The sequence below is a fragment of the Oryzias latipes genome, chromosome 11, assembly GCF_002234675.1.
Source record: "Oryzias latipes chromosome 11, ASM223467v1".
Classification (NCBI taxonomy): domain Eukaryota; kingdom Metazoa; phylum Chordata; class Actinopteri; order Beloniformes; family Adrianichthyidae; genus Oryzias; species Oryzias latipes.
In genome coordinates, this window is record NC_019869.2 from 11,643,066 (window position 1) to 11,665,177 (window position 22,112).

The 22,112-nt window shown below is 40.1% G+C and overlaps 1 protein-coding gene across 2 annotated transcripts in view; it reads right to left on the reverse strand.

Annotated features, from left to right (window-relative positions):
• The window catches only part of LOC101174757 (stromal membrane-associated protein 2), a 36,288-nt gene extending 14,286 nt beyond the window's left edge, over positions 1-22,002 (reverse strand). Inside the window, exon 1 of one of the 2 annotated variants that reach the window (XM_011480885.3) lies at positions 21,418-22,002. In XM_011480885.3, the coding sequence (XP_011479187.1) occupies positions 21,418-21,520 (103 nt within the window). In that variant the 5' untranslated portion in view covers positions 21,521-22,002. The remainder of the gene's footprint in view (positions 1-21,417) is intronic. The other variant, XM_011480884.3, reaches the window with a different exon arrangement.
• Between the last annotated feature and the right edge of the window lie 110 nt (positions 22,003-22,112).

The window sequence follows — 22,112 nt, forward strand, 5'->3', positions numbered from 1 at the left end:
ATGCATCATGGGAGATGTAGTGCGAATACTGCCGCAGATGGCAGACAGACTAGCGTTTTTGAACTTCATTATTTTGTTCACTTGTTCCACGGTCTGACACTGGATTCTATGGAAAGCTATACCGCTAAAGACGAGCTTTGGCTGTTATTTTTGTTGGAACTGAGAGACTTTATGAGCAGAATCAGAACAAGGAAGTGAAGACTTTAACCACTTCTGATTGGTCAGACTGATGATGTGTGATTGAGCCTCCAAGAATGATTGGCAGATACAGTTGAAGGGGCGGGACTTTTCCGAAAACAGAGTTGATCAGTGAAAATGGGTAATTTCTCACGGCACACCTGACCATCTTTCACGGCAAACCTGACCATATCTCACTGCAACACCGTTTGAAAAACACTTTCAACACTGTTGAAAGATCCACTTTGATGAAAACTGTGATTTTGGTGTTTTTAACATGTTATTGTGTCATTTTAATGATGAAAGCACAGATATAAAGAAAATAAAGTATAAAATTGCATTTCTGAGTATTTATTTTTTCAAATTGTTGTAAATCGGTAGCAAACGAACAAAAGCCGTTTGAAAAGGAGCTTATTTGTGGTCTTGAAAATACGATGGGTGGGCCACAAGCTCCCTGCACATTTCTCCTCTGTCAAATTTCTCGTAAATTCCTCTTGCTCTACAGAAACGTTGTCCAAGAAAACAGCATAGGTTTTTTTTTCAGCTAAAAACAGCATAATCATTATTAAAAGACCACAGGAAGTGGTTTGAAAAGAGCTTAAAAGATGATCGTAGTGGGTCCTTAAAGGTGTGCTGTGGCACTAAGGTGCCAGCAGCAGATTCTTCCAGTTCTTCAGATTGTCAGATAAGGTTTCTATTGATTGGATTTGTTCTTTGGGGCAAAGCCCCCAGATGCTTGAATGGATTGATGTCTGAAAAAGGTCAAACCAGCTCCTCAAAAATGGCTGAAGCATGAAGACGATACACAAAGATGTCAAAACTCCTACAATGACCCAGACACTCCATTATAGACGAACCAGTTCCTCAGAATACCCATTCACACGTGTTGTCTCACATCATCTTTGTCCTTCGGCTGCTCCCTTTAGGGGTCGCCACAGCAAATCATCCGCCTCCATCTAGCTCCATCTTCTGCATGCTCCTCACTAACACCAACCACCCTCAAGTCCCCCTTAGCAGAATCATGGCATATACTGCTTTGCTCACTTGCATATTAAAAAGTCGCAGTACAAGCTATTTAGTTGTAGACAGGGCACTTTGCTGGCTTCAATTGTCAAGTTTTTCTGTTTCCAAAACATTTCAATTTATTACAAACAAAAAAGTAATTTGTCAATATATTGTTCAGTTGTAAAGTCTAGAGAAAAAGGATGTCAGGATAAGTAGTTAATAAAACATAACAAATGATTTATAGTGGAACTGGTTATTAACAGTCGCGCATTATGAGGTACAAACACCAAATCAGGAATGATTGCAGCTGATGGACCCCTGTTTCACAAAAACAAGTTTGCTACGAGAAAATCCAAGATAAAAAAATATTATATGGATGGATGGATGGACGGACGGACGGACGGACAGAGATAGATAGATAGATAGATAGATGTAGGTATTCCTCAAGTTCCAAGACTGCATTTTGTGCATTAACAGCCCATATAGTTGGGACTGGAGCAAATAGAAATCAAATAAGTTTTTAACAATTGAGTGTATGGGGTCTTTAAAAATGGTCGCTGGATTTTGGTGTTTGTAGCACAAAATGCACAATTTGTGTGGTATCAACCTAACCGGCTAAACTATTGGCAAAGCAATGAACAACAAGAATTGAGACATCCTTCTAAAACTGCCACTTAATCACAAGAGGGTGAACAAAAAGTCAACTTTTAAAATTGCAATCAGTTTTTTAAAAGTGTCAAAAGTATTGCTACGTTCACACAAAGCATGTGACACGCGTTTAGCATATGGGGTTTTCAAACTGGACAAACAAGGAGGGGCGTCTTCTTCTTTTTCTACTGTTCATTATTGCATGTCCGCCAATTATAGCTTGAAGAGGCTTGGTGTGAAATGTCAAAGCGGTGCAAATCTTCCAACATATCAAAGACTAGGTGTCACAGAATTACGGTCAGAGACAAACCGCAATTATTAATTTCTCCTTCGTGATCCATTTTCAAACGGTTGGTACTTCTGTGAATTAAAAGGGGACACCATCCACTCGTCACCACCAAAACTTAGACTGACCTAGACCTAGACACTAGCTGCGGTTACATGGGCAGAATATCTTGATCGGATCAATGGTCGGGTTAAAATTCACCCGTGCACATGGGAACAGAAAACCTTTTTCCGATTAGAACAAACGTTCCCATGGCTCACACTTTCGGTCGGAATGAATAATTTGGGCATGCGCAGTAGTGTAAAATCACCCGGATGAGGAAATAGGTCCCATTGTAAACAAACCGTTGTCACAGACAGACAGCATGTGCAGAAGCTCCGTAATACGAGACGATCTTCCAAACGTGCTTTTATTAATGTTATGAATATTATGAAGCGCCTGTTTGCTCATCGTTATATTAAATCCGTGTGGTCAGTGCTTTTTTTGTGGAAGAATTAAGCTGGAAGAAGGGTTAGGGCAGGCTAACACGGGCTAACATAATTAGCCTTGATGGACACAAAATCCAGGACCGTGCGAGTAACGCAGCAATCTGCATCTTGGCTCCACGTAAATGTGTGGGAATAACAACAGCCTTTATTTTGTCGGGACACAACTGGAAACACAAATCCACGTGATTGTTTGAACAGTTTTTAAGGACTGAGCAACATTTATTTCTGCTCTGAAAAGTTCACACAGACCGCCCAAAAGCCACTCTGTGAGCTAGCGGCCCGAGCTCTGTTCGAACACGGTTCCTGCTGAGTCCTGCAGCTGCTAACCCAGAGCGGCGGGACGGCTCGCAGTCTGAATTCTCCCACACATAACAAAACAACAAACCGCACACGTAAAAAAGCATTCTCCCCTCCTCAGACACAAAATTATTAATCCGGCTGCTCTGCTCACTCGGGTGCCAGTGGACCGAGTGAGCGTCGGGGGGCACGAAGCGCTCCTGCCCCGCATCTCCCTCGTGAGGGGTGTAAGAGAGGGGAGAGCCAGCGGGGCGAGAGCGGAGCGTCCGCAGAGCAGCTGGTCGGTCCCGTATGCGCTCCAAAGCTTTCTCTCAGCGAAACACCATCTATGCATGACGTAACCCAGAGCAGTAGTGACACACGATCGGAATGACCGTTTACATGCACCACGATCGGATAAACGATCGGTATAACCCACCTATCTCGATCGGAAAGAAATTCTGATCCGAACGAGTCTGATCGGGGCAGAGTATTCCGAATGGCGCGTTTACATGACGCATTTCTTTCCTATCAGGCGTTCATTCCGATTACTTTTGCCCATGTAAACGCGGCTACTGATTGCTCAAAGTTCCACCTGGTTTAACTGTCGATGTGTGTTCAACGGTCACGTGTTTTGTATATTGAGCCTGTGAACACGATTTTTAAACGCGGAAGCCTGAAACTCGCATTTACATGCATGTTTATAAACTTTTCAATGGAAGTTGTCGCTTGAACGCGCGTCGTTGAGGGCGGTGCGAACGTAGCTTAAGACCTGCAGTTGGAAAAAACATACCAACAGGAACGCCAACAATGCAAAAACAAGCTAACCTCACAGCCATGACAAAATATTCTCAAATCAAATAATTATTTCCACACTCCTATAATAATTGATTTCAAACATTAAATTAAAGAGCAATTATTAGTTTACTGGCACAACATTTTCAAAAAGCCACTCTTAATCATCAACTTATCCTCAAGTCCCCCTTTGTGAAAGGGATTGGTTTGTGTTTACTCATGGTGAAACCACAGTTCTCCACCTTCAAAAGGCTCTCAGTGGGTGTTAATACCATTAACATGAGGGCTAACTGGCTAAATGAGCCAAATCAGGACTTAAGTAGATATTTACTGTGACAGATCGCATCACCTTTATGGATCCAATCAGTGCACCAGCAGTGTGAGAACTCCCAGCAACAAAGCACACCTCCACGCACTTTTAACAGAAATAGCTGGAAGAGAGTAGGAGACAAGGATGTCTAAAAAAAAAGGAAGGAGAGACTAAAGAAAGAACGAAAGAAGCTGAGGGGCATTTAAGCTTACTTTTCTCTGCAGCTAAGTGATAGTGGTGAACAAACTGCCTTTTGATCTTATCAAATGGTCAAAATAAAGGGTTTAAAGAGCAGAATGATGAGTCACACTGACCAAAATGAGTTTGTGTGTGTTTGCTAAATGTGGAGGCTGAAGCACTTTAGAGGTGGAGAAGAAAGAAAGACACACAAGTGTTTTTGTTTCATCACCAGGTGGACTTTAGCAGCTTTATGAAGCACAAAACAGTCACATTTAAAGGGTTATAATGAAATGTTTCCATCATTAAGAAAAGCTGGCAGACCACAAAACCAGTTCCCTAAGAAAGGAGTCAAAATTCTTACCCCATTGGCAGATTTTCTTTAAATAATCACCATGTCTTCTGATAGGGTTAGAAAAATGGTCCATTTAGTCTTATTTGAGAAAAAATATTGCTAATATGATCACATGGCTTCGGCAGCGGCAGTTCAAGCAGCCACTTCCAATAAAAAATATAAATGCATGTTAATGCACGTTTCGCGTTCAAAATTCTCACGTTCAAGTTTTTAGGTCCGTTTTTGGGCTCTACATACAGAGCCTGCAGACACTGAACGCGCGTTGCAGGTTTAACCAGGTTGAACTTTAACTACTGGTACTAAGGGACTCTGATTTGGTGGTGATGTATGGATGGCGAACTTTTTCCTTCATAGAAGTACCAACTGTTTGAAAATTGATCATGAAGGAGCAATTATTGGTTTGTGCCTGGCTGATTTTCTATGACACCAAATCGTTCATATATCAGGATAGAGCTTTGAAAGAAAAAGCCTGAAGCAAGAGTCACCAGATTTACACCCCTTCAACATATCCCATCAAGCTTCTTGAACTGTACATGCGCTAGTTTTGGGTAGTGACAGTCAAGTGTGAACACTGAGTGCATCCAAGAGCCTGCGTTTAGTGTGAAAATAGCATAAGACATGTTTTCTCAAGCTACAATTGTTTTACTTTCTTGATAAAAAATTTTTTTGCAAGACAAAAGATAAGACAGTCTTTCTTGAAACAAGGGTCTTTATACTTTTGTAAGATTTTGGTCTTGCAGTGTACCTCACAAATGTAAACATCCCTTTTTACAAGAGCCAAAAGTATCTCGTAAACATAGTTGACAATTCAGAACAACCCACTTGCTCCTGCTCAGTGATGTACACGTCTGCAAGAGCAGCTGCATGTGGCTTATTAGCCTATATCCCACAAGGATAAACGGTCTCTCTGCATGCACCGAAGTAATCCTCAGAGCCTCGGTCATCAGCCGTTCCTTCTCCCTCTCCAAGCATACACTGCACTGCACCGTCTCATCCTCCTGCCACAGGCACAAACATGTCTGGAAACCCCAAAGCTATTCAGTGACCCACTGGCAGATGGACGGCCATTGATAATTCACTACCATACACCCACCATCTGTGTTATAGGCATCCACAAATCTCTTACTGTGCAGGTGAGGGTTAAAAAGGAAAAACACATTAAAAGGGAAGCAAAAAAATACTACTTTCTTTTTTTTAAACAATATTTTTGCCCAACAAGTGGTTGAGATGTACAATGTAAAATCGTTGAAATACTACAATAAACAAAAAAAGGAAATATATCAAATTTAGAGAAGTGTAATGGGAGAAAAGAATACCAGCTCCTTTTTGTAAAGGGTTGATGTTTGAGCATGTCTATCACAACCTTACATCACTTTGTTATATTGAACAGTATAAGTCCAGTCATAAGAGTTTCTCTTGTAATGCTTTCCAGTTCGTGCTTCAGCTGCTGAAGACTTTTTCTGTTTGTTTTTACAAAGCACAAATGTCGGCAGTGGGTGACAAACCCAAACAGCATTTATTTGGCCTCAGTTTGGCCTTGATAACTTAAAAAAATGTGTAAAGACAGATGCTGACTCTGTTTGAAGTATCTTAAAAATGACTCATGACTTAAATAAAAAGCAAACTTTTGCTTTGTCTGCAGTTTAGTAGCATGGACAAGCTGATTCTGCTACTACCAACATGTTTCTTGTTTTTGACTGGAGCATTCCTTGGATTATCTTTTTCAGAATTTAAGAAAATGGGAATGGAAATTTCTAATCTTCATAAATCATATCAATATTGCACCATTATAGGTTTAATTGTCCAGCATCTATACATTCAGAGTAAACAGTTATTTATCTGCCCATTAACTTATTAGTTTAAACATTTTCAGGCAATAGCAGGATTAATTGATTAATTAGATTTATCTGCGCTTTTCCAGATGCTCAAAGAGCTTATAGCGTGTCCATTATTCATTCACTCCTCATATATACTTGGTGACGGTATATTAGATTAGTCGATTAGTCCCTTGAGATGCCACATTTTAGTTTTGAGGGGTTCCCGTTTAAAAAAAAAAAGGAGGTACTCGAGAAAATGTGCTTTTTTAGGTGCATTTCTATTTCAAAATTACATTATCTTTTTTGGAAAAAAAATCATAACTTTTTTCAGTGCCTGTAAAGGACAGACACATACATTTTTGATAAGATGCAAACCCAATTATTTATTTAAACATCAAATAAAAATGTAAATTTACATTTCAATTTAAAATTCTGTATTCATTCATCTTCTTCCTTTTTGTCCCTTTTAGGGTCACGGGGCTGCTGGAGCCTATCCCGGCCACTTGTGGGCGAAGGCAGGGGACACCCTGAACAGGTCACCAATCTGTCGCAGGGACAGTCTTTTTGTTTTTTAAAATATTTTCTTTTTTGGGGGGATATTGGAAAGAAATTTTCAAATGTCACTAACCGTTTTCTAATGCTAGATGTGCCTCAAAGTAGTATAGTCCCATGCGTAAATCCTTCAAACAATTTAAGTCAGATGCTTAAAATTGCTAACCTTTTTAAAAGCTTTCTTGTAAAAATAGTTTAGGTTAAATGTGTTTTTTTTAATATTAATTAAAATATAATAACTTTTCCTGCATCCTCATAATAGAACAACAAATGGAATTACATGATCATTTATTATAATTTAATGTTGTTATCCAGAATTTAAAGATCAAGACTGTTAGATAAAATATAATTGGCAGCTTATTTAAGGACCCTTTAAGTTTCTTTGTACAGTTGTACAACTGTATTAGAGAGCTAGCTGCACTTTTCCCACTGTGCCAACTGTTCCTGGGACCAACTCCTAAACTCCTTTTCAGCCAGCCAATCAGCTTCTCTCTTTAAGAGAAATCCCTGCTGTGTTGTGATTGGATAAGATTAAAGGGGCGTGAGCAGAGGAAACGGTTGAGAGCTCCTGGTGGAGGCTGCAGCAGAGGATAAAGCATGACCCCGCCAGGTGAAATCTCCATGGCAACCAAGTACGTAAACAAGAGCACAATTGAGCCAATAAAAGGGCTTTGATGCTTGCTAAAACCTACACACAAATGAGCAGACGTGCAAACACCAACTTGCCCGTTGAGAGCGGACAATGCACCTGCCTCATCCTCTTATCTCTCCAGGTTTATTTTTACCACACAGCAGTAAATGCGGTTCTTTTTTGAGGAAGTTGTAAAAGTACTGTCTTAAAGAGACAGGAAGTTTGGAAACACAGTTTTACCGCTGTTGGATTAGAACAGAGGTGATTTGCAATGACTGTACTCGTTGAAGAAAACACGTTGCACCCATACATCCCACCACGTCTTCCTCCTCAATGAAGGTGATAAAAGCAGATGAAGACAAACCAGATTAGACCAAACGTCATTGCGAGCCATATGGCTAAACGCCGGCCTTGATAAAGGCAAACGGAAGGACGAAAGATGAGGATGCATGTGAGGAACTGCTCTTTAGGTCAATCACGTGCCTCCTTCTAAGACCACAGTATTCATTCATTTTATTCTGACCATAAAAAAGGTCATAACTGAGATTTGTCTGTAGGATTTCAGCAAATTGTTGCATAGCTTACTTAGACCCACTCTGATGAAAATCATGTTTTTGGTGCTTTTCACATGTTTTTGTGCCATTTACCTGATGAAGGACATATATAAAACGAAATTGCCTTTTTGAGTATTTCTCTATTCAAATCGTTGTGAATCATGAGCAGGTGAAAAATGGAGCAGTCAATAAATGGTCTATTTTGAACTAATGTCTTAGAGGCTGTACTCAGACTGGACACATTTGGTTTGCTTAAAGTGAACCAGAGTTCTTTTTCTTCGATAATCTGGAACAAATTTCCAGTATGAATACACCCAAGTGGACCCTGGTCTCGGACCTGGAACTGCTCTCTGACCCATCTTTGGAGGTGGTCTCGGTTCGTTTCCAATCGGACTGAGCTTTGATTCCCTCTGACATTCCTGTCTGAATGCAATCGTTCTCGGAGCTGAAAAACTGAACCAAAATGGCCACCGTAGCCAAAGTAAACAGAGTAGGAATGAAGCAACAAATGAGCCACGGACAAATGTCAAGGACCATTGTCGTGTTATCAAACTGAAAAAAGGGTCTAACTCCTTACTTAGAATGTTTATTTTAACACCACTGAAAACAATTCTTACATGTTCTGCTGTGTATCATGCGCTGCTGTTACGTCACCCTAAAAGCTACCTTGTAGTTCCTTAACAGAATTCTCTCTAAATGCCATGCAACTACAACGATGAGACGAAGCAACACATTGAAATGTGATTTCAGACTCATCAGAATAACTTTTAACATGATACACATGGCTTTTCATTAATTTCCCAACAATCTACATATCATAAACACTAATCAGTGTACCTTCTTAGGTGCATTCTGGCCAATAATCACCCTGCAGCACACCAAAAAGCCAGTAAAAAGTGTTGAGCCTGACAATGATACATGCGTTTAAAATTGGTCAGCAAACTATAAAGTTTGAAAAGGCGAATTATCACAACAAGGAATGCAAAGCGTAGGACTTCCATAACTTCTTCCTCTAGTAGCTTTGCCCCGCCCTTGTAATTCCTGACCAATGAGTTAAGAGATCTTTGGTCATATGGTTTTGTTTACAAGCTTTAGTCCGGAACAGAAAAGTCCCCTTGAGGGGAGACTGAATACAGACCAAACGCAAGGTTCAGGACTCAATTTGGACCAAATTAAGCGGACTGGGTCCAGACCAAATGGTTTTTCCAGTCTGAATACACCCAGAGATAAATCTATAAGTCAGTCAGACTTTATTAGCTGTGTTCACGGTAAGTCTAGAACTTGTTCCTAACACACTCCATGTTAGCCCCATTACCAATAACTGTAACTCCCAACTTGTTTGCAAGAGGTAAAAAAACAGACTGATATCGCTAAAACAAACATTAACTTTGACGATGCTCACTCCCAACCTTATTAGTTACATAAAAAAACACAGTCCCACACTGCTACAAGTTAGCTGCATTAGCATATTTACAATAACACCCAACCTTGTTTGCAATTCATAAACAAACACTGACATTTTGACAGAACGCCCTGTATCTCTCAAAACCACTTTAACATCAGTAAACACAACCAGAATTAATCCATATAGAAGAAGCTCCTGATAACTCCTGCTGTTATTGAAAATAATTCAGGCTTTTAAGTGTCCCTTATTACGGTGGCCGAGAACCGGTGTGGGTACCGGATGTTCTCGGGTTGCCGGATGTTCTCGGGGTCCTTCAGGGTCCTTCAAATGAGTTATATCACTAGACGAGACATCACGTGGTTCCTCATGGGAGGAGAGCACCGCCATCTTGGTGAGGTCAAGTTTTGAAGACCAAATCACTTTTATAACATTTAATAAAGAGCTCTGTTTTTGCTTTCAATCACTTCATTATATGAAAAAGAAGAATGGCTTGAAATTGCTTAGTTTTGTTCAGAAATACAAACTTCACGAGTACCCCTAACTTAACTAGTATTAGACTACTCAGATTTTTTCTATGTTCCTTTATTTTATTTTACTTGTGTTTGTATTTATTTGTGTGTTATGTTCATTGTTTCTTTTTTTCCCCTCTTTTGTTTATTTTCAATGTCAATATGTTATATTTGGCAATGGTGACTGATCTTCGAGGCAATATTGATTACATCGTTATTGTTCGTTGTTAACGTTAATGTCATTGTTAATGTATGATACCGCAATTGTCAATAAAGTTTTTAAAAAAACTTTGCGACGTTAACTCATTGGTCATGGCAACTTACAGCCAATCAAATAGTGTGACGTCATCATTGGTCGAAGGACCCTGAAGGACCCCGAGAACATCCGGCAACCCGAGAACATCCGGTACCCACACCGGCATTGCAGCAAAAAATAAAAGAGGAGCAAAAAAAAGCAACTGCAAACAAAAAGAAAATAAAAGGCAAATAAAAAAGAGGAAATGCAAATAAAACAATAAACGCTGCAAATAATAACCGCCATCACAGCAAAAAAGAAAAAAGAAGCGATGCAAAAAAAAAGAAAAAAGCGATGCATCTATGAAAACGGCTGCAAATAAAAGGAATGCCTTAGCGGAAGTGACATCACCACGAAAATATGCCACAACAGATCGGGGGTCAGTTTGCAGAATCTTCACCAGAAGTGGATTGGCTTTTGCTACACACACCGCTGGGAAAAGAAGGAGGAATACAGGAGTATGAATCGGAAACTGAACGTGTTATTTGGTTTAGCGAGAGGTAGCCCTAGGTTTTATTCCGGTTATTGTTAGTTTCGGCTAACACGCAAACACACCCAGTCCAGTGTACAGAAAGACCCCTAATGAAGCTGTGTTCACGCCGAACGTGAATGATTCACGGGCAAATGTGCGTCTTCCGCCTCTCCTTTGCCACGTGGCAAAGTCTCTGCTGGCCGTCAGTCTAAAAAATGTGTTTCAGAACTTGTAGCTACTAGCTTCATACACATGTGGGAGAAGCTTTAAGCTAATGTTTTTAGCCTGATGGCTACATAATGGACCGGTGTCTGTGTTTATCATATCTCGATTACAATGCGTGGGAGACGCAGGTGGTGTTGAAAGATCATGGTCATTTATTATGAAGAGTTCTACAAGAACATTGCCATTCACGTCATTCATTCAGGGTTCATGAGCGACGGAGCTCCATCAGCTCCATCAGCTGCCGGGCTGCTAGCAGCCTGGCAGACGCTTTGTCACGTTTTCTAAAGAGTTTTCAAGATGAAGGTGCATTTTTTTTACTGTTAATCATATGACTCGTATGAATATGCATCCCTGTTACTTTCCTTCTTTGAATTGTAATTTGACAGGAAAATGAATTAGCTACTCCTAACAGTCATTTAGAAACCTCTAAGCTTTTGCAGTAAAAAAAAAAATCCTGGAGCTGCCCCAGACTCATCTCTGTAAAAACATATCTTACTCAAGTAATTTATTTCCTTATTATTATTTATTTCCAACTATTATACTTGTTTGAATGTAATATTTTACTTAAATATACAGACATTTTCAATTCATCAATTTTACATTGAATTGTTAGATTCCCCAAGAACTCAAATCACTATCATGTCACACCCATATGATAATGGAAACAATCTTATTCACCTCTGTAAAAAATCGTAAAAAATAATATGCAGTTCATCAGTCAGCCTCTAAAATAGTGTCCTCCTTTTAAACCCTTAGATCAAGAAGCTACTTCACTTGATGGACTTATCCAAAAATATTTCACAGAGGGCCATAGTTATGAAATAATAGTCGACTTACTGAAAACAAAACACAACATATCAGTCAGTCTTAGCAATCTAGAATGAAGATAAAAAGATGCAGGCCTGACCAGAAGACTGAACTACACTCCAGTTGCTACTTTGAGGACAGAATTAATTAGAATGACAATGAAACTACAAAAATTAACAAGGCTAAACTTTTTTGATGTGTTGCTCAGTATGAACGTTTTTCTGTACTTTCTCGTAGATTTGATGGGAGCAATTGCGGTTTCCAGGCATCTGACCAAACCTTGAACCACATCACCAGCATCTTGCCAGTGCCAGCAACTCCTGGTGGGGATGAGCATGAAACCCTCTTTGGAGAACGACAACAACAGAGTGGTCTAAGAGCTTCTTTGCAGTGGAAATCAGCTATTGAGAACTACATCACCCTAAAAAACATGGCTGGTCTGTAAAACCTTTAGGGACGTCTTGGCATTGTAACTAAACCAGGGGATCCCAAAACCAGCTGGAAGCAGACTCTCAAGACCTGGATTTGGGCACTCAGAGCTAAAGTAATACAACCTTTTTGTGTATGGTATGAGCTATATCTCATTTTCCTCTCTCCTGTCATTTCATGTGTCAAACAAAGATTTCTGTGCCTGAAAAAAACTTTACAAAAATGTCTGTAGTCCAGTATTTTTTATTACAGAAAGTATTATATAAAAAAATGTTGCAGTACAACTACAGAAAGTATAACAAATATTGTAGCCCTGAAATCTAACCGGGTGTGGCAACATTAACTTTTACCCAAAAAAAAATCATTGGTCTAAAAGCACCCAAAGCCAGGGGAATTCTTGATTTCTTGATTGATTCCAAAGTCCATCTTGGCTTTACAGGCACTATAGGAGTCCAAAAGAGGAATCTTCAAAATGTTGGCACAGGTATTCGCCATTGGTAATCTTGATGTTGAGGAAGATAGGAAGTGAAGGCGTGGCAGAGGACTCATTCCAGCATGAGGAACACGTGGCACACCTGCAGCAACAATAACACCTCCGCCAGGGTCACGGCACTGTCATCTTCTAAAAGTAGATAGAAAAAAATTGACAATACAAACCACCTTTATTAAAATTTAGGATGATAATTATGGGATGATTTTTATTGCGTTTTACGCTTTTATTATACTATTTCAGATTTTCACAAATCAGGTAAAGGTTTCACAGATCGGAAACTGTGTTTAATGTATTCTTTAGAATCAAATGCATAATCTAATCCAAGTTTCAGCAGTCCAGGTCCTGTGGTTTTTGAACAGGACCCCGTTTTAGCTGATTATAGTGCAAAAAATGCAGTGGAATGTTCCTTTAGTGCCCTCCCAAAGCCCAAAAGCTGTGAATCGGAAGCCAACTTCAGCGTCGTTCCACCATGTAGCCATCAGGCTAAAAACATTAGCTTAAAGCTTCTCCCACATGTGTATGAAGCTAGTAGCTACAAGCTCTGAAACACATTTTTTAGACTGACGGCCAGCAGAGACTTTGCCACGTGGCAAAGGAGAGGCGGAAGACGCACATTTGCCCGTGAATCATTCGCGTTCTGCGTGAACACAGCTTCATTAGTGGTCTTTCTGTACACTGGACTGTGTGTGTCTGCATATCAGCCGAAGCTAACAATAACCGGAATAAAACCTAGGGCTACCTCTCGCTAAACCAAATAACATCAAAATTACACATAGTAACATTCAACACCAACATTTTCACTTACTTCACTTTCTCGTTCAGTTTCCGATTCATACTCCTGTATTCTTCCTTCTTTTCCCAGCGGTGTGTGTAGCAAAAGCCCGTCCACTTCTGGTGAACATTCTGCAAACTGACCCCAGATCTGTTGTGGTGTCACTTTCGTGGTCATGTCACTTCCATTAAGGCTTTCCTTTTATTTGCAGCCGTTTTCGTAGATGCATCGCTTTTTTTATGTTTGCATTTCATTTCTTTTTTTTGCACCAGTTCTTTTTCTTTTTTGCTGTGATGGCGGTTATCATTTGCAGCGTTTATTTTTTATTTGCATTTCCCCCTTTTTTATTTGCATTTCATTTTTCTTTTTGTTTGCAGTTTTTTTTTTTTTTTTGCTGCAATGGCGGTTCTCGGCCAACGTACCTTATTGTGAAAATGCAGTAAGTTAATTTTTATTCTTATCTCATTAAAAGGTAACCCAAACCTAGCACTGTGCATCCCAGCAATAGTTATGACAAAAACAAGTTAGACCCTGAGATCACCAGACTTTGAGCCCATCCTAAATAATTACTGTTCAAACTCTGCCACTGTTTGTCCTCCTGTCATTATCTAATAATTAACCTGGGGGTTATTTCATAAATCAATAAAAGATCACGAGGGCCTGTCTCTGTTACCGACGTTCCTATCGCTTTGTGTTACCTTCTTAGATCATAAGTGAATTCTTGTATTACATGCTGCTGATATCCAATCAAACTGGTTTGACTGCAACCACAAAATAAGCGTGACTATAGCTAATTGGATCTAAAACCTAATTACAACATTTCTTCATGAATCATGCAGCGGTGGAGGTGTAACAGTTCATTCAGAAAATGAATCGTGGCTTGATGGGTTGTTTACATGAAGAACAAGGTCTGCCCGTCACATCTGGTCTGGGCTTCCATCATCACATTAGATGCTGTCATCAGTTCCACTTTGAAACATACCATCAGGTAAAAGCAGCAGTGTATTATACTGTTAAATGCAGATTTGGTCTATACTGCATACACATCAAATTATGGATGACCACAACCCTGTTTAGTGCACAGATGGATGGAAGTGTGAGAAAGTATTGAAACTAAAGAACATTTTTGTTCATGTTAAATCAGAACATATGAATGCAGAATAGTTTGTTTTGTTCTTTTATTTGTCCCACATTTCTTTCTTTAAATAATTTACGATAGGTTTTCCTTCTAGGAAGTAGTAATCTCTGAAGTCTTGTCTGTTTTCTGATGTATGATTATAATCATTGAGTATTACACACTTGTTACTTGACGTGTGATGGGTAATAATTAGGAATGGATATCAACAATATTTTCCAGAATTGATTTGATTCGATTCACCAAAATGATGAATCGATTCATTTTTATTTTATTTTGAATTTACATGCTTTACAAAATTAGACATATTTCTATAGGAATACAATAATAATCAGTATATCAGTATATACAGTTCACATACTATAAAATGTATTAGTGATATAATATACCAATGAGATTGTTAACACCATACAGTGTTACATGATTTCTCAAATGGAGAAGCTCCAACAAAAATGTACAGATTGTTAAGAAATCTTCATTTCAGTTTGGCCATTAGGTGAAGCTCCCGCTATGACATTACACTTTATTCCAGAAGATTTGAGCAAAAAAACTGTGCTGTAGACCACAAATGGTTACTTTAAAAAAGTTTCCTTAAGAATTTGGAAAATCCAAAACTGTTCTTTTAGTCAGGAATATATGTTTGAGGTCCACCCAGTATTAGCATTAGCCGTCCAATGGGAAATTCCATTATATGTTAGCACCAAGCTAGCAGACTTTGGCTTTACTGCTGTTATTGTTAAACCACGCAGTGGATGTATGTATCAGTAATGTTCCATGAACCTTCTGGTTGTATTTTGTAAACTGTCTAGCAGTTTTGCAGTTGTTCATTATGATTGTTTTAAAGCTGGATATTGCCAAATCTTACAAAATATTACGAGAGGTGACTGGAAAAGGAAAGACATAAAAGATCAATCTCTACTTTTATGGATCGATTATTGATCAATTAAGCTTGGATTGATTCAGATCGACTCATCGTTTTTTTTCAACCCAGCCGCAGTAATAATCATTTCAAGAATAGTGTAATAATAACTTTAGTTGATTAATGAAAAGAATTTTAAACATTTACATGTTTTATTTTTGTCTTTTGTTTTGCTCAGAATGCTTGAAATGGACCAAATCAATCAATAAATGTACATGCACATCTGCACTACACATACTGTTACATTACAGTGCATTACTTTGGCCTTTGTGCTTGTCTCTGCTCACAGTCTGGATGGTTCATCTTTGCTCCCGAGAGAGCTTAGATTCAAGATTCAAGATTCAAGTTTTATTGCCGTTTGCACATGCGGTACATCGGAATTTTTCTTTGGCATCTCTCATGTCAGGATAAGTTAAAAAAGGACAAAAGAAAAATTCATTCATTCATTCATCTTCTTAACCGTTTATTCCCTTTCGGGGTCACGGGGTTGCCGGAGCCTATCCCGGCCACTTGGGCGAAGGCAAGGGATACCCTGGACTGGTCGCCAGTCTGTCGCAGGGTGGAATATCCTCAATCACACATCCATTCACTCTCACACTCACACCTATGGACAATTTAGAGTTGCCAATCAACCTATGTAGCATGTTTTTGGACGGTGGGAGGAAGCCGGAGATCCCGGAGAAAACCCACGCATGCACGGGGAGAACATGCAAACTCCACACAGAAAGGTCCCCCATTGATATTGTTTTTCATGTCCCCCAGCCGGGACTTGAACCGGGGGCCTTCTTGCTGTGAGGCAAGAGCGCTAACCACTGCGCCACCAAAAGAAAAATTTGAAGAAGAAATAATAAAGAAAATAAAAATAAATAGAATAAAGTTAAAAGTCAAAATTAGACAACAAATTTACATGGTGTATAAAAATATAAATATCAGTAAAATATGATAATGAATATTGCAGAGACCCAATCTGTACAGAAGCATTATTGCACATAGAATTATTGCACATATCATTGTTTATTGCACTTAGTAATTTAGTCCAGTCTTCCCTCTCTGATGTCCTTTGCCAGCATTCGGATTGCTGTTGGGAAGAAGCTGTTGTGGAAGCATGTGGTGTGTGCGTGGATGCTTTCAGGCCTGCGACGCCTGAGGTTGTGGCCTGAGTCCACGCATTGGATCAGTCCATGAGCAGGGTGGTGTCTGTCTCTGATGATCTTAGTCACTCTCCTCCTGCAGCGCTGTTTGTAGATGGTGTCCATGGATGGAAGGTTGCAACCTATAATTTTTCCAGCTGTATTAATGACCCTCTGCAGCATCTTCTTCTCTTTTAAGGTGGTGTTACCGAACCAGGCTGTTAGTCCGCTTGTGAGGATGCTTTCCACAAGCCCCCTGTAGGCTTGGGTGAGGGTCCGGCGCTTGAGACCGGCCTTCTTCAGCAGCCTGATGAAGTACAGCCTCTGCTGGGCTTTCTTCACTGTGGCAACAGTGTTTTTTTCCCAGCTGAGGCTGTTTGTGATCTGCAGACCAAGGAACCGGTGGCAGACGGTCCGCTCCACCACAGTCCCGTTGATGATGAGCGGTTGATGTGGCGGTGCTTTCCTTCTGTAGTCCACGATTATCTCTTTTGTTTTCTCTATGTTGAGAACAAGGTCGTTGTCCTCTCCGTAGATGGTGATCTTGTGCACGAGGTCTCTGTATGCAGACTCGTCCCCTCCTCTGATGAGGCCGAGGACGGTTGTGTCGTCTGCATACTTAATGATGATGTTGTTGGAGTCGGGGGAGCTGCAGTCATGGGTGTAAAGTGAGAAGAGCTTTGGACTGAGGCAGCACCCCTGTGGTGTACCGGTGCTAACTGTCAGCTCAGCAGAAACCTTCTTTCCCATCCTCACCACCTGTGGTCGGTCAGTGAAAAGTCAAGGATCCAGTTTCTGGTGGGTGTTGGTATTCCCAGTTCTGCGAGTTTATCAGTCAGCTTCAGGGGCCTGATGGTGTTGAAGGCAGAGCTGTAGTCCAGGAACAGAATCCGGGCGTACGTGTTCTTGGTGTCCAGATGTTGCAGGGTGGAGTGAAGTGCCAGTGCCAACGCATCTTCTGCTGATCTGTTGGGGCGGTAGGCGAACTGGTGGGGGTCTACTGATTCGTCGACCAGGGAGTTGATGTGGGACAGAACCAGCTTTTCCAGACATTTCATTGCTGCAGGGGTGAGAGCCACGGGTCTAAGGTCGTTCATCGCTGAGACGTGTGTTTTCTTCGGGACCGGCACGATCACAGTTTAGCTTAGTATCTGTTTCTCATATTTTTTTTCTCCAGATGCTTGAGAGCCAAGAGAGTGCCCTCAAGAAAACTTCTTTAAACTCAAGTAAACATTTTCTTGATAATCCGGATTGTTTTCATTATATTTTTTTTCTGCAGTTGAAGTTATCAAGTTACAATCTGACCAATCAGATGCCTCAATAAAAGCATGTGGTGCCCGTTGGCCCAATGCCCGTGCGATACGTTTGATTGACAGATTCTCCTGAGCCCATTTTCAAGTGAGGTGTGGCCTTCCAACAAGCTCGCTCCGACGTTTATTCAGGCCGACTCGGACCCATCCTCATTTACTGCTAACTAATTAGTTAGAATCCCATAGATCAGGTGATGAAATGAGCTTCCTCGTCTGGTGTTTCTCAGAAAATGGTTTGAAGCTTTGCCATCACGAAGGAGCTCAGAATGGAGCTGCTTCACCAACAAGAGGAGCCTTGAAGCCCTTAAACATACTGGCGAAATTATATTTCTCTGCCAGCCTACAAATGCCTTAGTATTCTCCTGAGACCAGCTAGAAAGGGATCTATAGATCTTTGCATTATTGCATTGACTGCTTCCACTGTGACCCAAAACTGGATTGTATGTCATAAGTGCATGCAACTTAAATTATCCTTACAAATACAATGCATCTACCTCGACACGACACGACAATGGTACGTTCTTTTATCATAACACTGCTTAAGGTGGCCATACGAGCCTCAAGGGAATTGAAAGACACTCCACTTTTAAGAAAGCAATCGTTCCTCCCTACAATCCTCCACCGAACCCAGACAACCCAAAAATCCGCAAAACCCGTACAGGTCAACCTCCGTCCAGTTGCATGTAACTAAGGCTTGCGTAAGTAATAGAACTGGCTTTAGATTATTTAGAGGGAAACAGTCAACCCCACGTTGAAATGGTGGTGAGACAGGTATTAGTGCCCACATTTTTTTTTTTGGAATTGAAACGAACAAAGGTCAAAGCTGGACATGTAGATAAAAATACACAAATTAACATTAAGCACACTAATAGACTTGAATCATTTGGACTAAAAAAACCTTGCACTTGAGGTCAAAAAAACTTTTTATCCGTATTTGTATGTCTTTGCAACAGCTCTTTTTTTTTGTGTTGACATAATCTATTTTTATGTCCCACAACCGTCCGCACATGAAAAAGAAAAGCTCCATTTTTCTCATTGCCCCTAATTTTAAAATCTAAAAACGAAATATAGGCTTCAGCGACAGCCTCTTAGCTTTACCCTATAATGTGCACCAGTCAGCATCAACGCAGAAGCTGTGTTTTAAAGGCATGTAACTCAGGAAACATGACTCTCAAACATTGTTGTTGCGTAATCCCAGCATGTCTGAGTAAGTGACAGCCTGCAGTGATTTCCATGAATCGTTGGCCTTCTCTGTGGGTGTTCCATTATTTGACAAAGCTGAAGTATTTCTCTGACAAAGTGTGAGGCAAATTCATTCATTTGAACAGAGAATAAGGTAGAAAACAAACACATACACACACACACATATGTGTGTGCGTGTGTATGTGTGTATATACATATATATATATATATATATATATATATATATATATATATATATATATATATATATATATATATATATATATATATATATATATATATATATATATATATATATATATACATACATATATGCACTAGAGGTCATATATATATATATATATATATATATGACCTCTAGTGAATATATATATATATATATATATATATACACATACATATATATTACAGTAAAAATGATCATTAGAAAGGTAAAAAGAAAGAAATACCAGTACGGCTGCACGATATGACAGAAGTTAGCGATTTGTGATATTACTGAACAAAATTGCGAAGATGATATGACTTTTGATATATGAACAAATAGCTAAACTAAAAAACAACAAATATACTACGTCCATTTCTCTGCAATGGTTTTATTTAAGTAAAAGTCAACATAGCTTTAACTCCTAATGACCCATGTCTACATGGGAGGCGGGCATCTACTTTAAAAGACCATTCGATTTGTTCAACGACATGAAGGAGTCCATCTGATTGGTCAAATGTGTAATGCTACGTACGCACCGGGTATGCGTGGCGTGTTCAGGATGGAACATGCTGAGCGTAGCTTTTTGAACACTATTTTAGCAGTTTTCACACTGGTCTGTCACTAACGTATACTAGCGCATATACTCAGTCAAGAGGCTTGGTGTGAAATGTTGAAGTGGTGCAAATCCTGTAAATTGGTATAAATTGACTTATAAACTTAATTTGCGCTGCTTTAACGCAAGAGTTCTGAAGCCCAAAACGTGCAAATACGTGCATTTACATAGACTTTCAAATTAAAGTTGTCGCTCGCATGTACATTTCCGGGCACAGTGTGAATGTGGCATTAAGGGCAAAATTTGATTTCATAAATACTTCAAAACTGCCATGACATTGTTTAGCGTGTGCGCATACATTTAATACGAGCGCTTATCGCAACTTAAGCTATCTTTTGCGAAACGAGTGTAGCACAGGTTGATATCGCATTGACAATGTATGATTTATTGCGCAGGCAATGAGAACTTGAAAAATCTTGTGCTTTGGCTTCAGTGTTTGGAGCCAATACACCAACGTTTACCCAGCAATATGGTGAAGCCGATACGGCACATAACTGATGACACCAGTCTCTTTGTGCCGGAAGACACAGATGAACCCAAATCGTAATCATTACAACTGTCCTGATCTATGCATTTATCTCATCCCCAATGGAGGATTCATCCAATACTGATATAAACCAGTTTAGCCTTGTTTCCATCCACTTGCCAGCATAATAGCTGAATATTCCAGGTGCAGTACAGACTAGAGGTGTCATAATTGTTGGTTTAAAACCAAACCGAATGCTGCACCGTTGAACCGAATCAATGGGAAGGCGAATCGTTGTATCGTTACGGCATACCGGTATGTTACAATGAAAGTGTCAAACACGTTCTACATTTAAGAAGGATTTATTGTTCACTGTTAGCTTGTTAGTTCCTTATTATTATTAATTTTTTAAAGGGATTGTTGTGTTGTAACACACAAATCATATCGATTCGAACCCAAAAACTGAGGTTTGAACCGAACTGTGAGGGAAAGGAATCATTGCATCCCTAGTGCAGTATTAACATATCTCTAGTATCCGGCAGGAACAATCTGTTCAGGGCGACTGAAAGTCAGCACATGTCTGTCTCTGTCTGACTCCACTCCAGTTTCCTACTTGGGTTCGAGAAATTCTCCAACAAGGATTCTACTATTTGGTGTTATGACTGTAGTTGGTTATATGACTATCTATTTGTACTCTTCAAAATGAGAAGTTCTCTCAATGAAAACATCTGAACACGATCCTGTTTGTGTGTTTCTGGCATGATGTAACCGCATGCCTCTCCAGTGTGAGGATGTGGCCCCGTCTCTACCATAGTACAACCTAATTGGTGGAGAACCGGTGCATGAAATGCAGCATTCCCCGGTAGTAAACGAGCGAGAAGGTCGACTCATGCTGGGGTTCTCAGCTGGAATGAACGGGGATAAGGCTGAGGGAGGGAACATATAGGAAAACACCCACCTTTGGATTCGCAATCGGCGCAGAATTTGTTCTCTTCCAGCGCCAGTAAAGAGTTTAGAACAGCCTGGTATCTGTCAACGTCTTTCACAGATTTGCCCATCATTGCTGCGCCGTAGTCCAGCGTCTGCACAGCCCGCCTTTCCGGTCCGCGTGCCGGCTGCTTTCTATAGACCTTTAGCTCGTAAGCAGCAAAGGCGATGCACTCCCTTCCTCCTCTTCCTCCTCCTCGATGGGGAGTGCGATGACTTTCTTTTTGACAATGAAGAGATGGGAGCCGTTCAGCCAACCAGCACGCGGATTATTGAAAGCTAACGCACCCCAGTCTGCTCAGGAAGCACCATGTGATTTCCAAGAGTCGACTTTGATGCACATCTGTAATCTATCTGACTCTTTCTGCCTTTTTTTCTGTCTTACACTCACACTCCCGCGCGCACTCGTGCGCGTGCCCACACTCTCCAGAATATGTGCACACACTGCCATCCTGCGGTCATTTACAGAACTGCGGGAAATCGTGTTCTTTTTTAAACGCTAGGGGACGCTGTCGTTTCAAGGTAAAGTCTGAATTTAGACCAGCATTTATATTTTCAAAATAATATTTTTATTTTTCCCCCCACACAAGTGCGCATCTCAACTATGTATGATAAGTTCAAAGCACAATATAGCGTTCATAAACTTAATTGTTGTAAAATGTATGA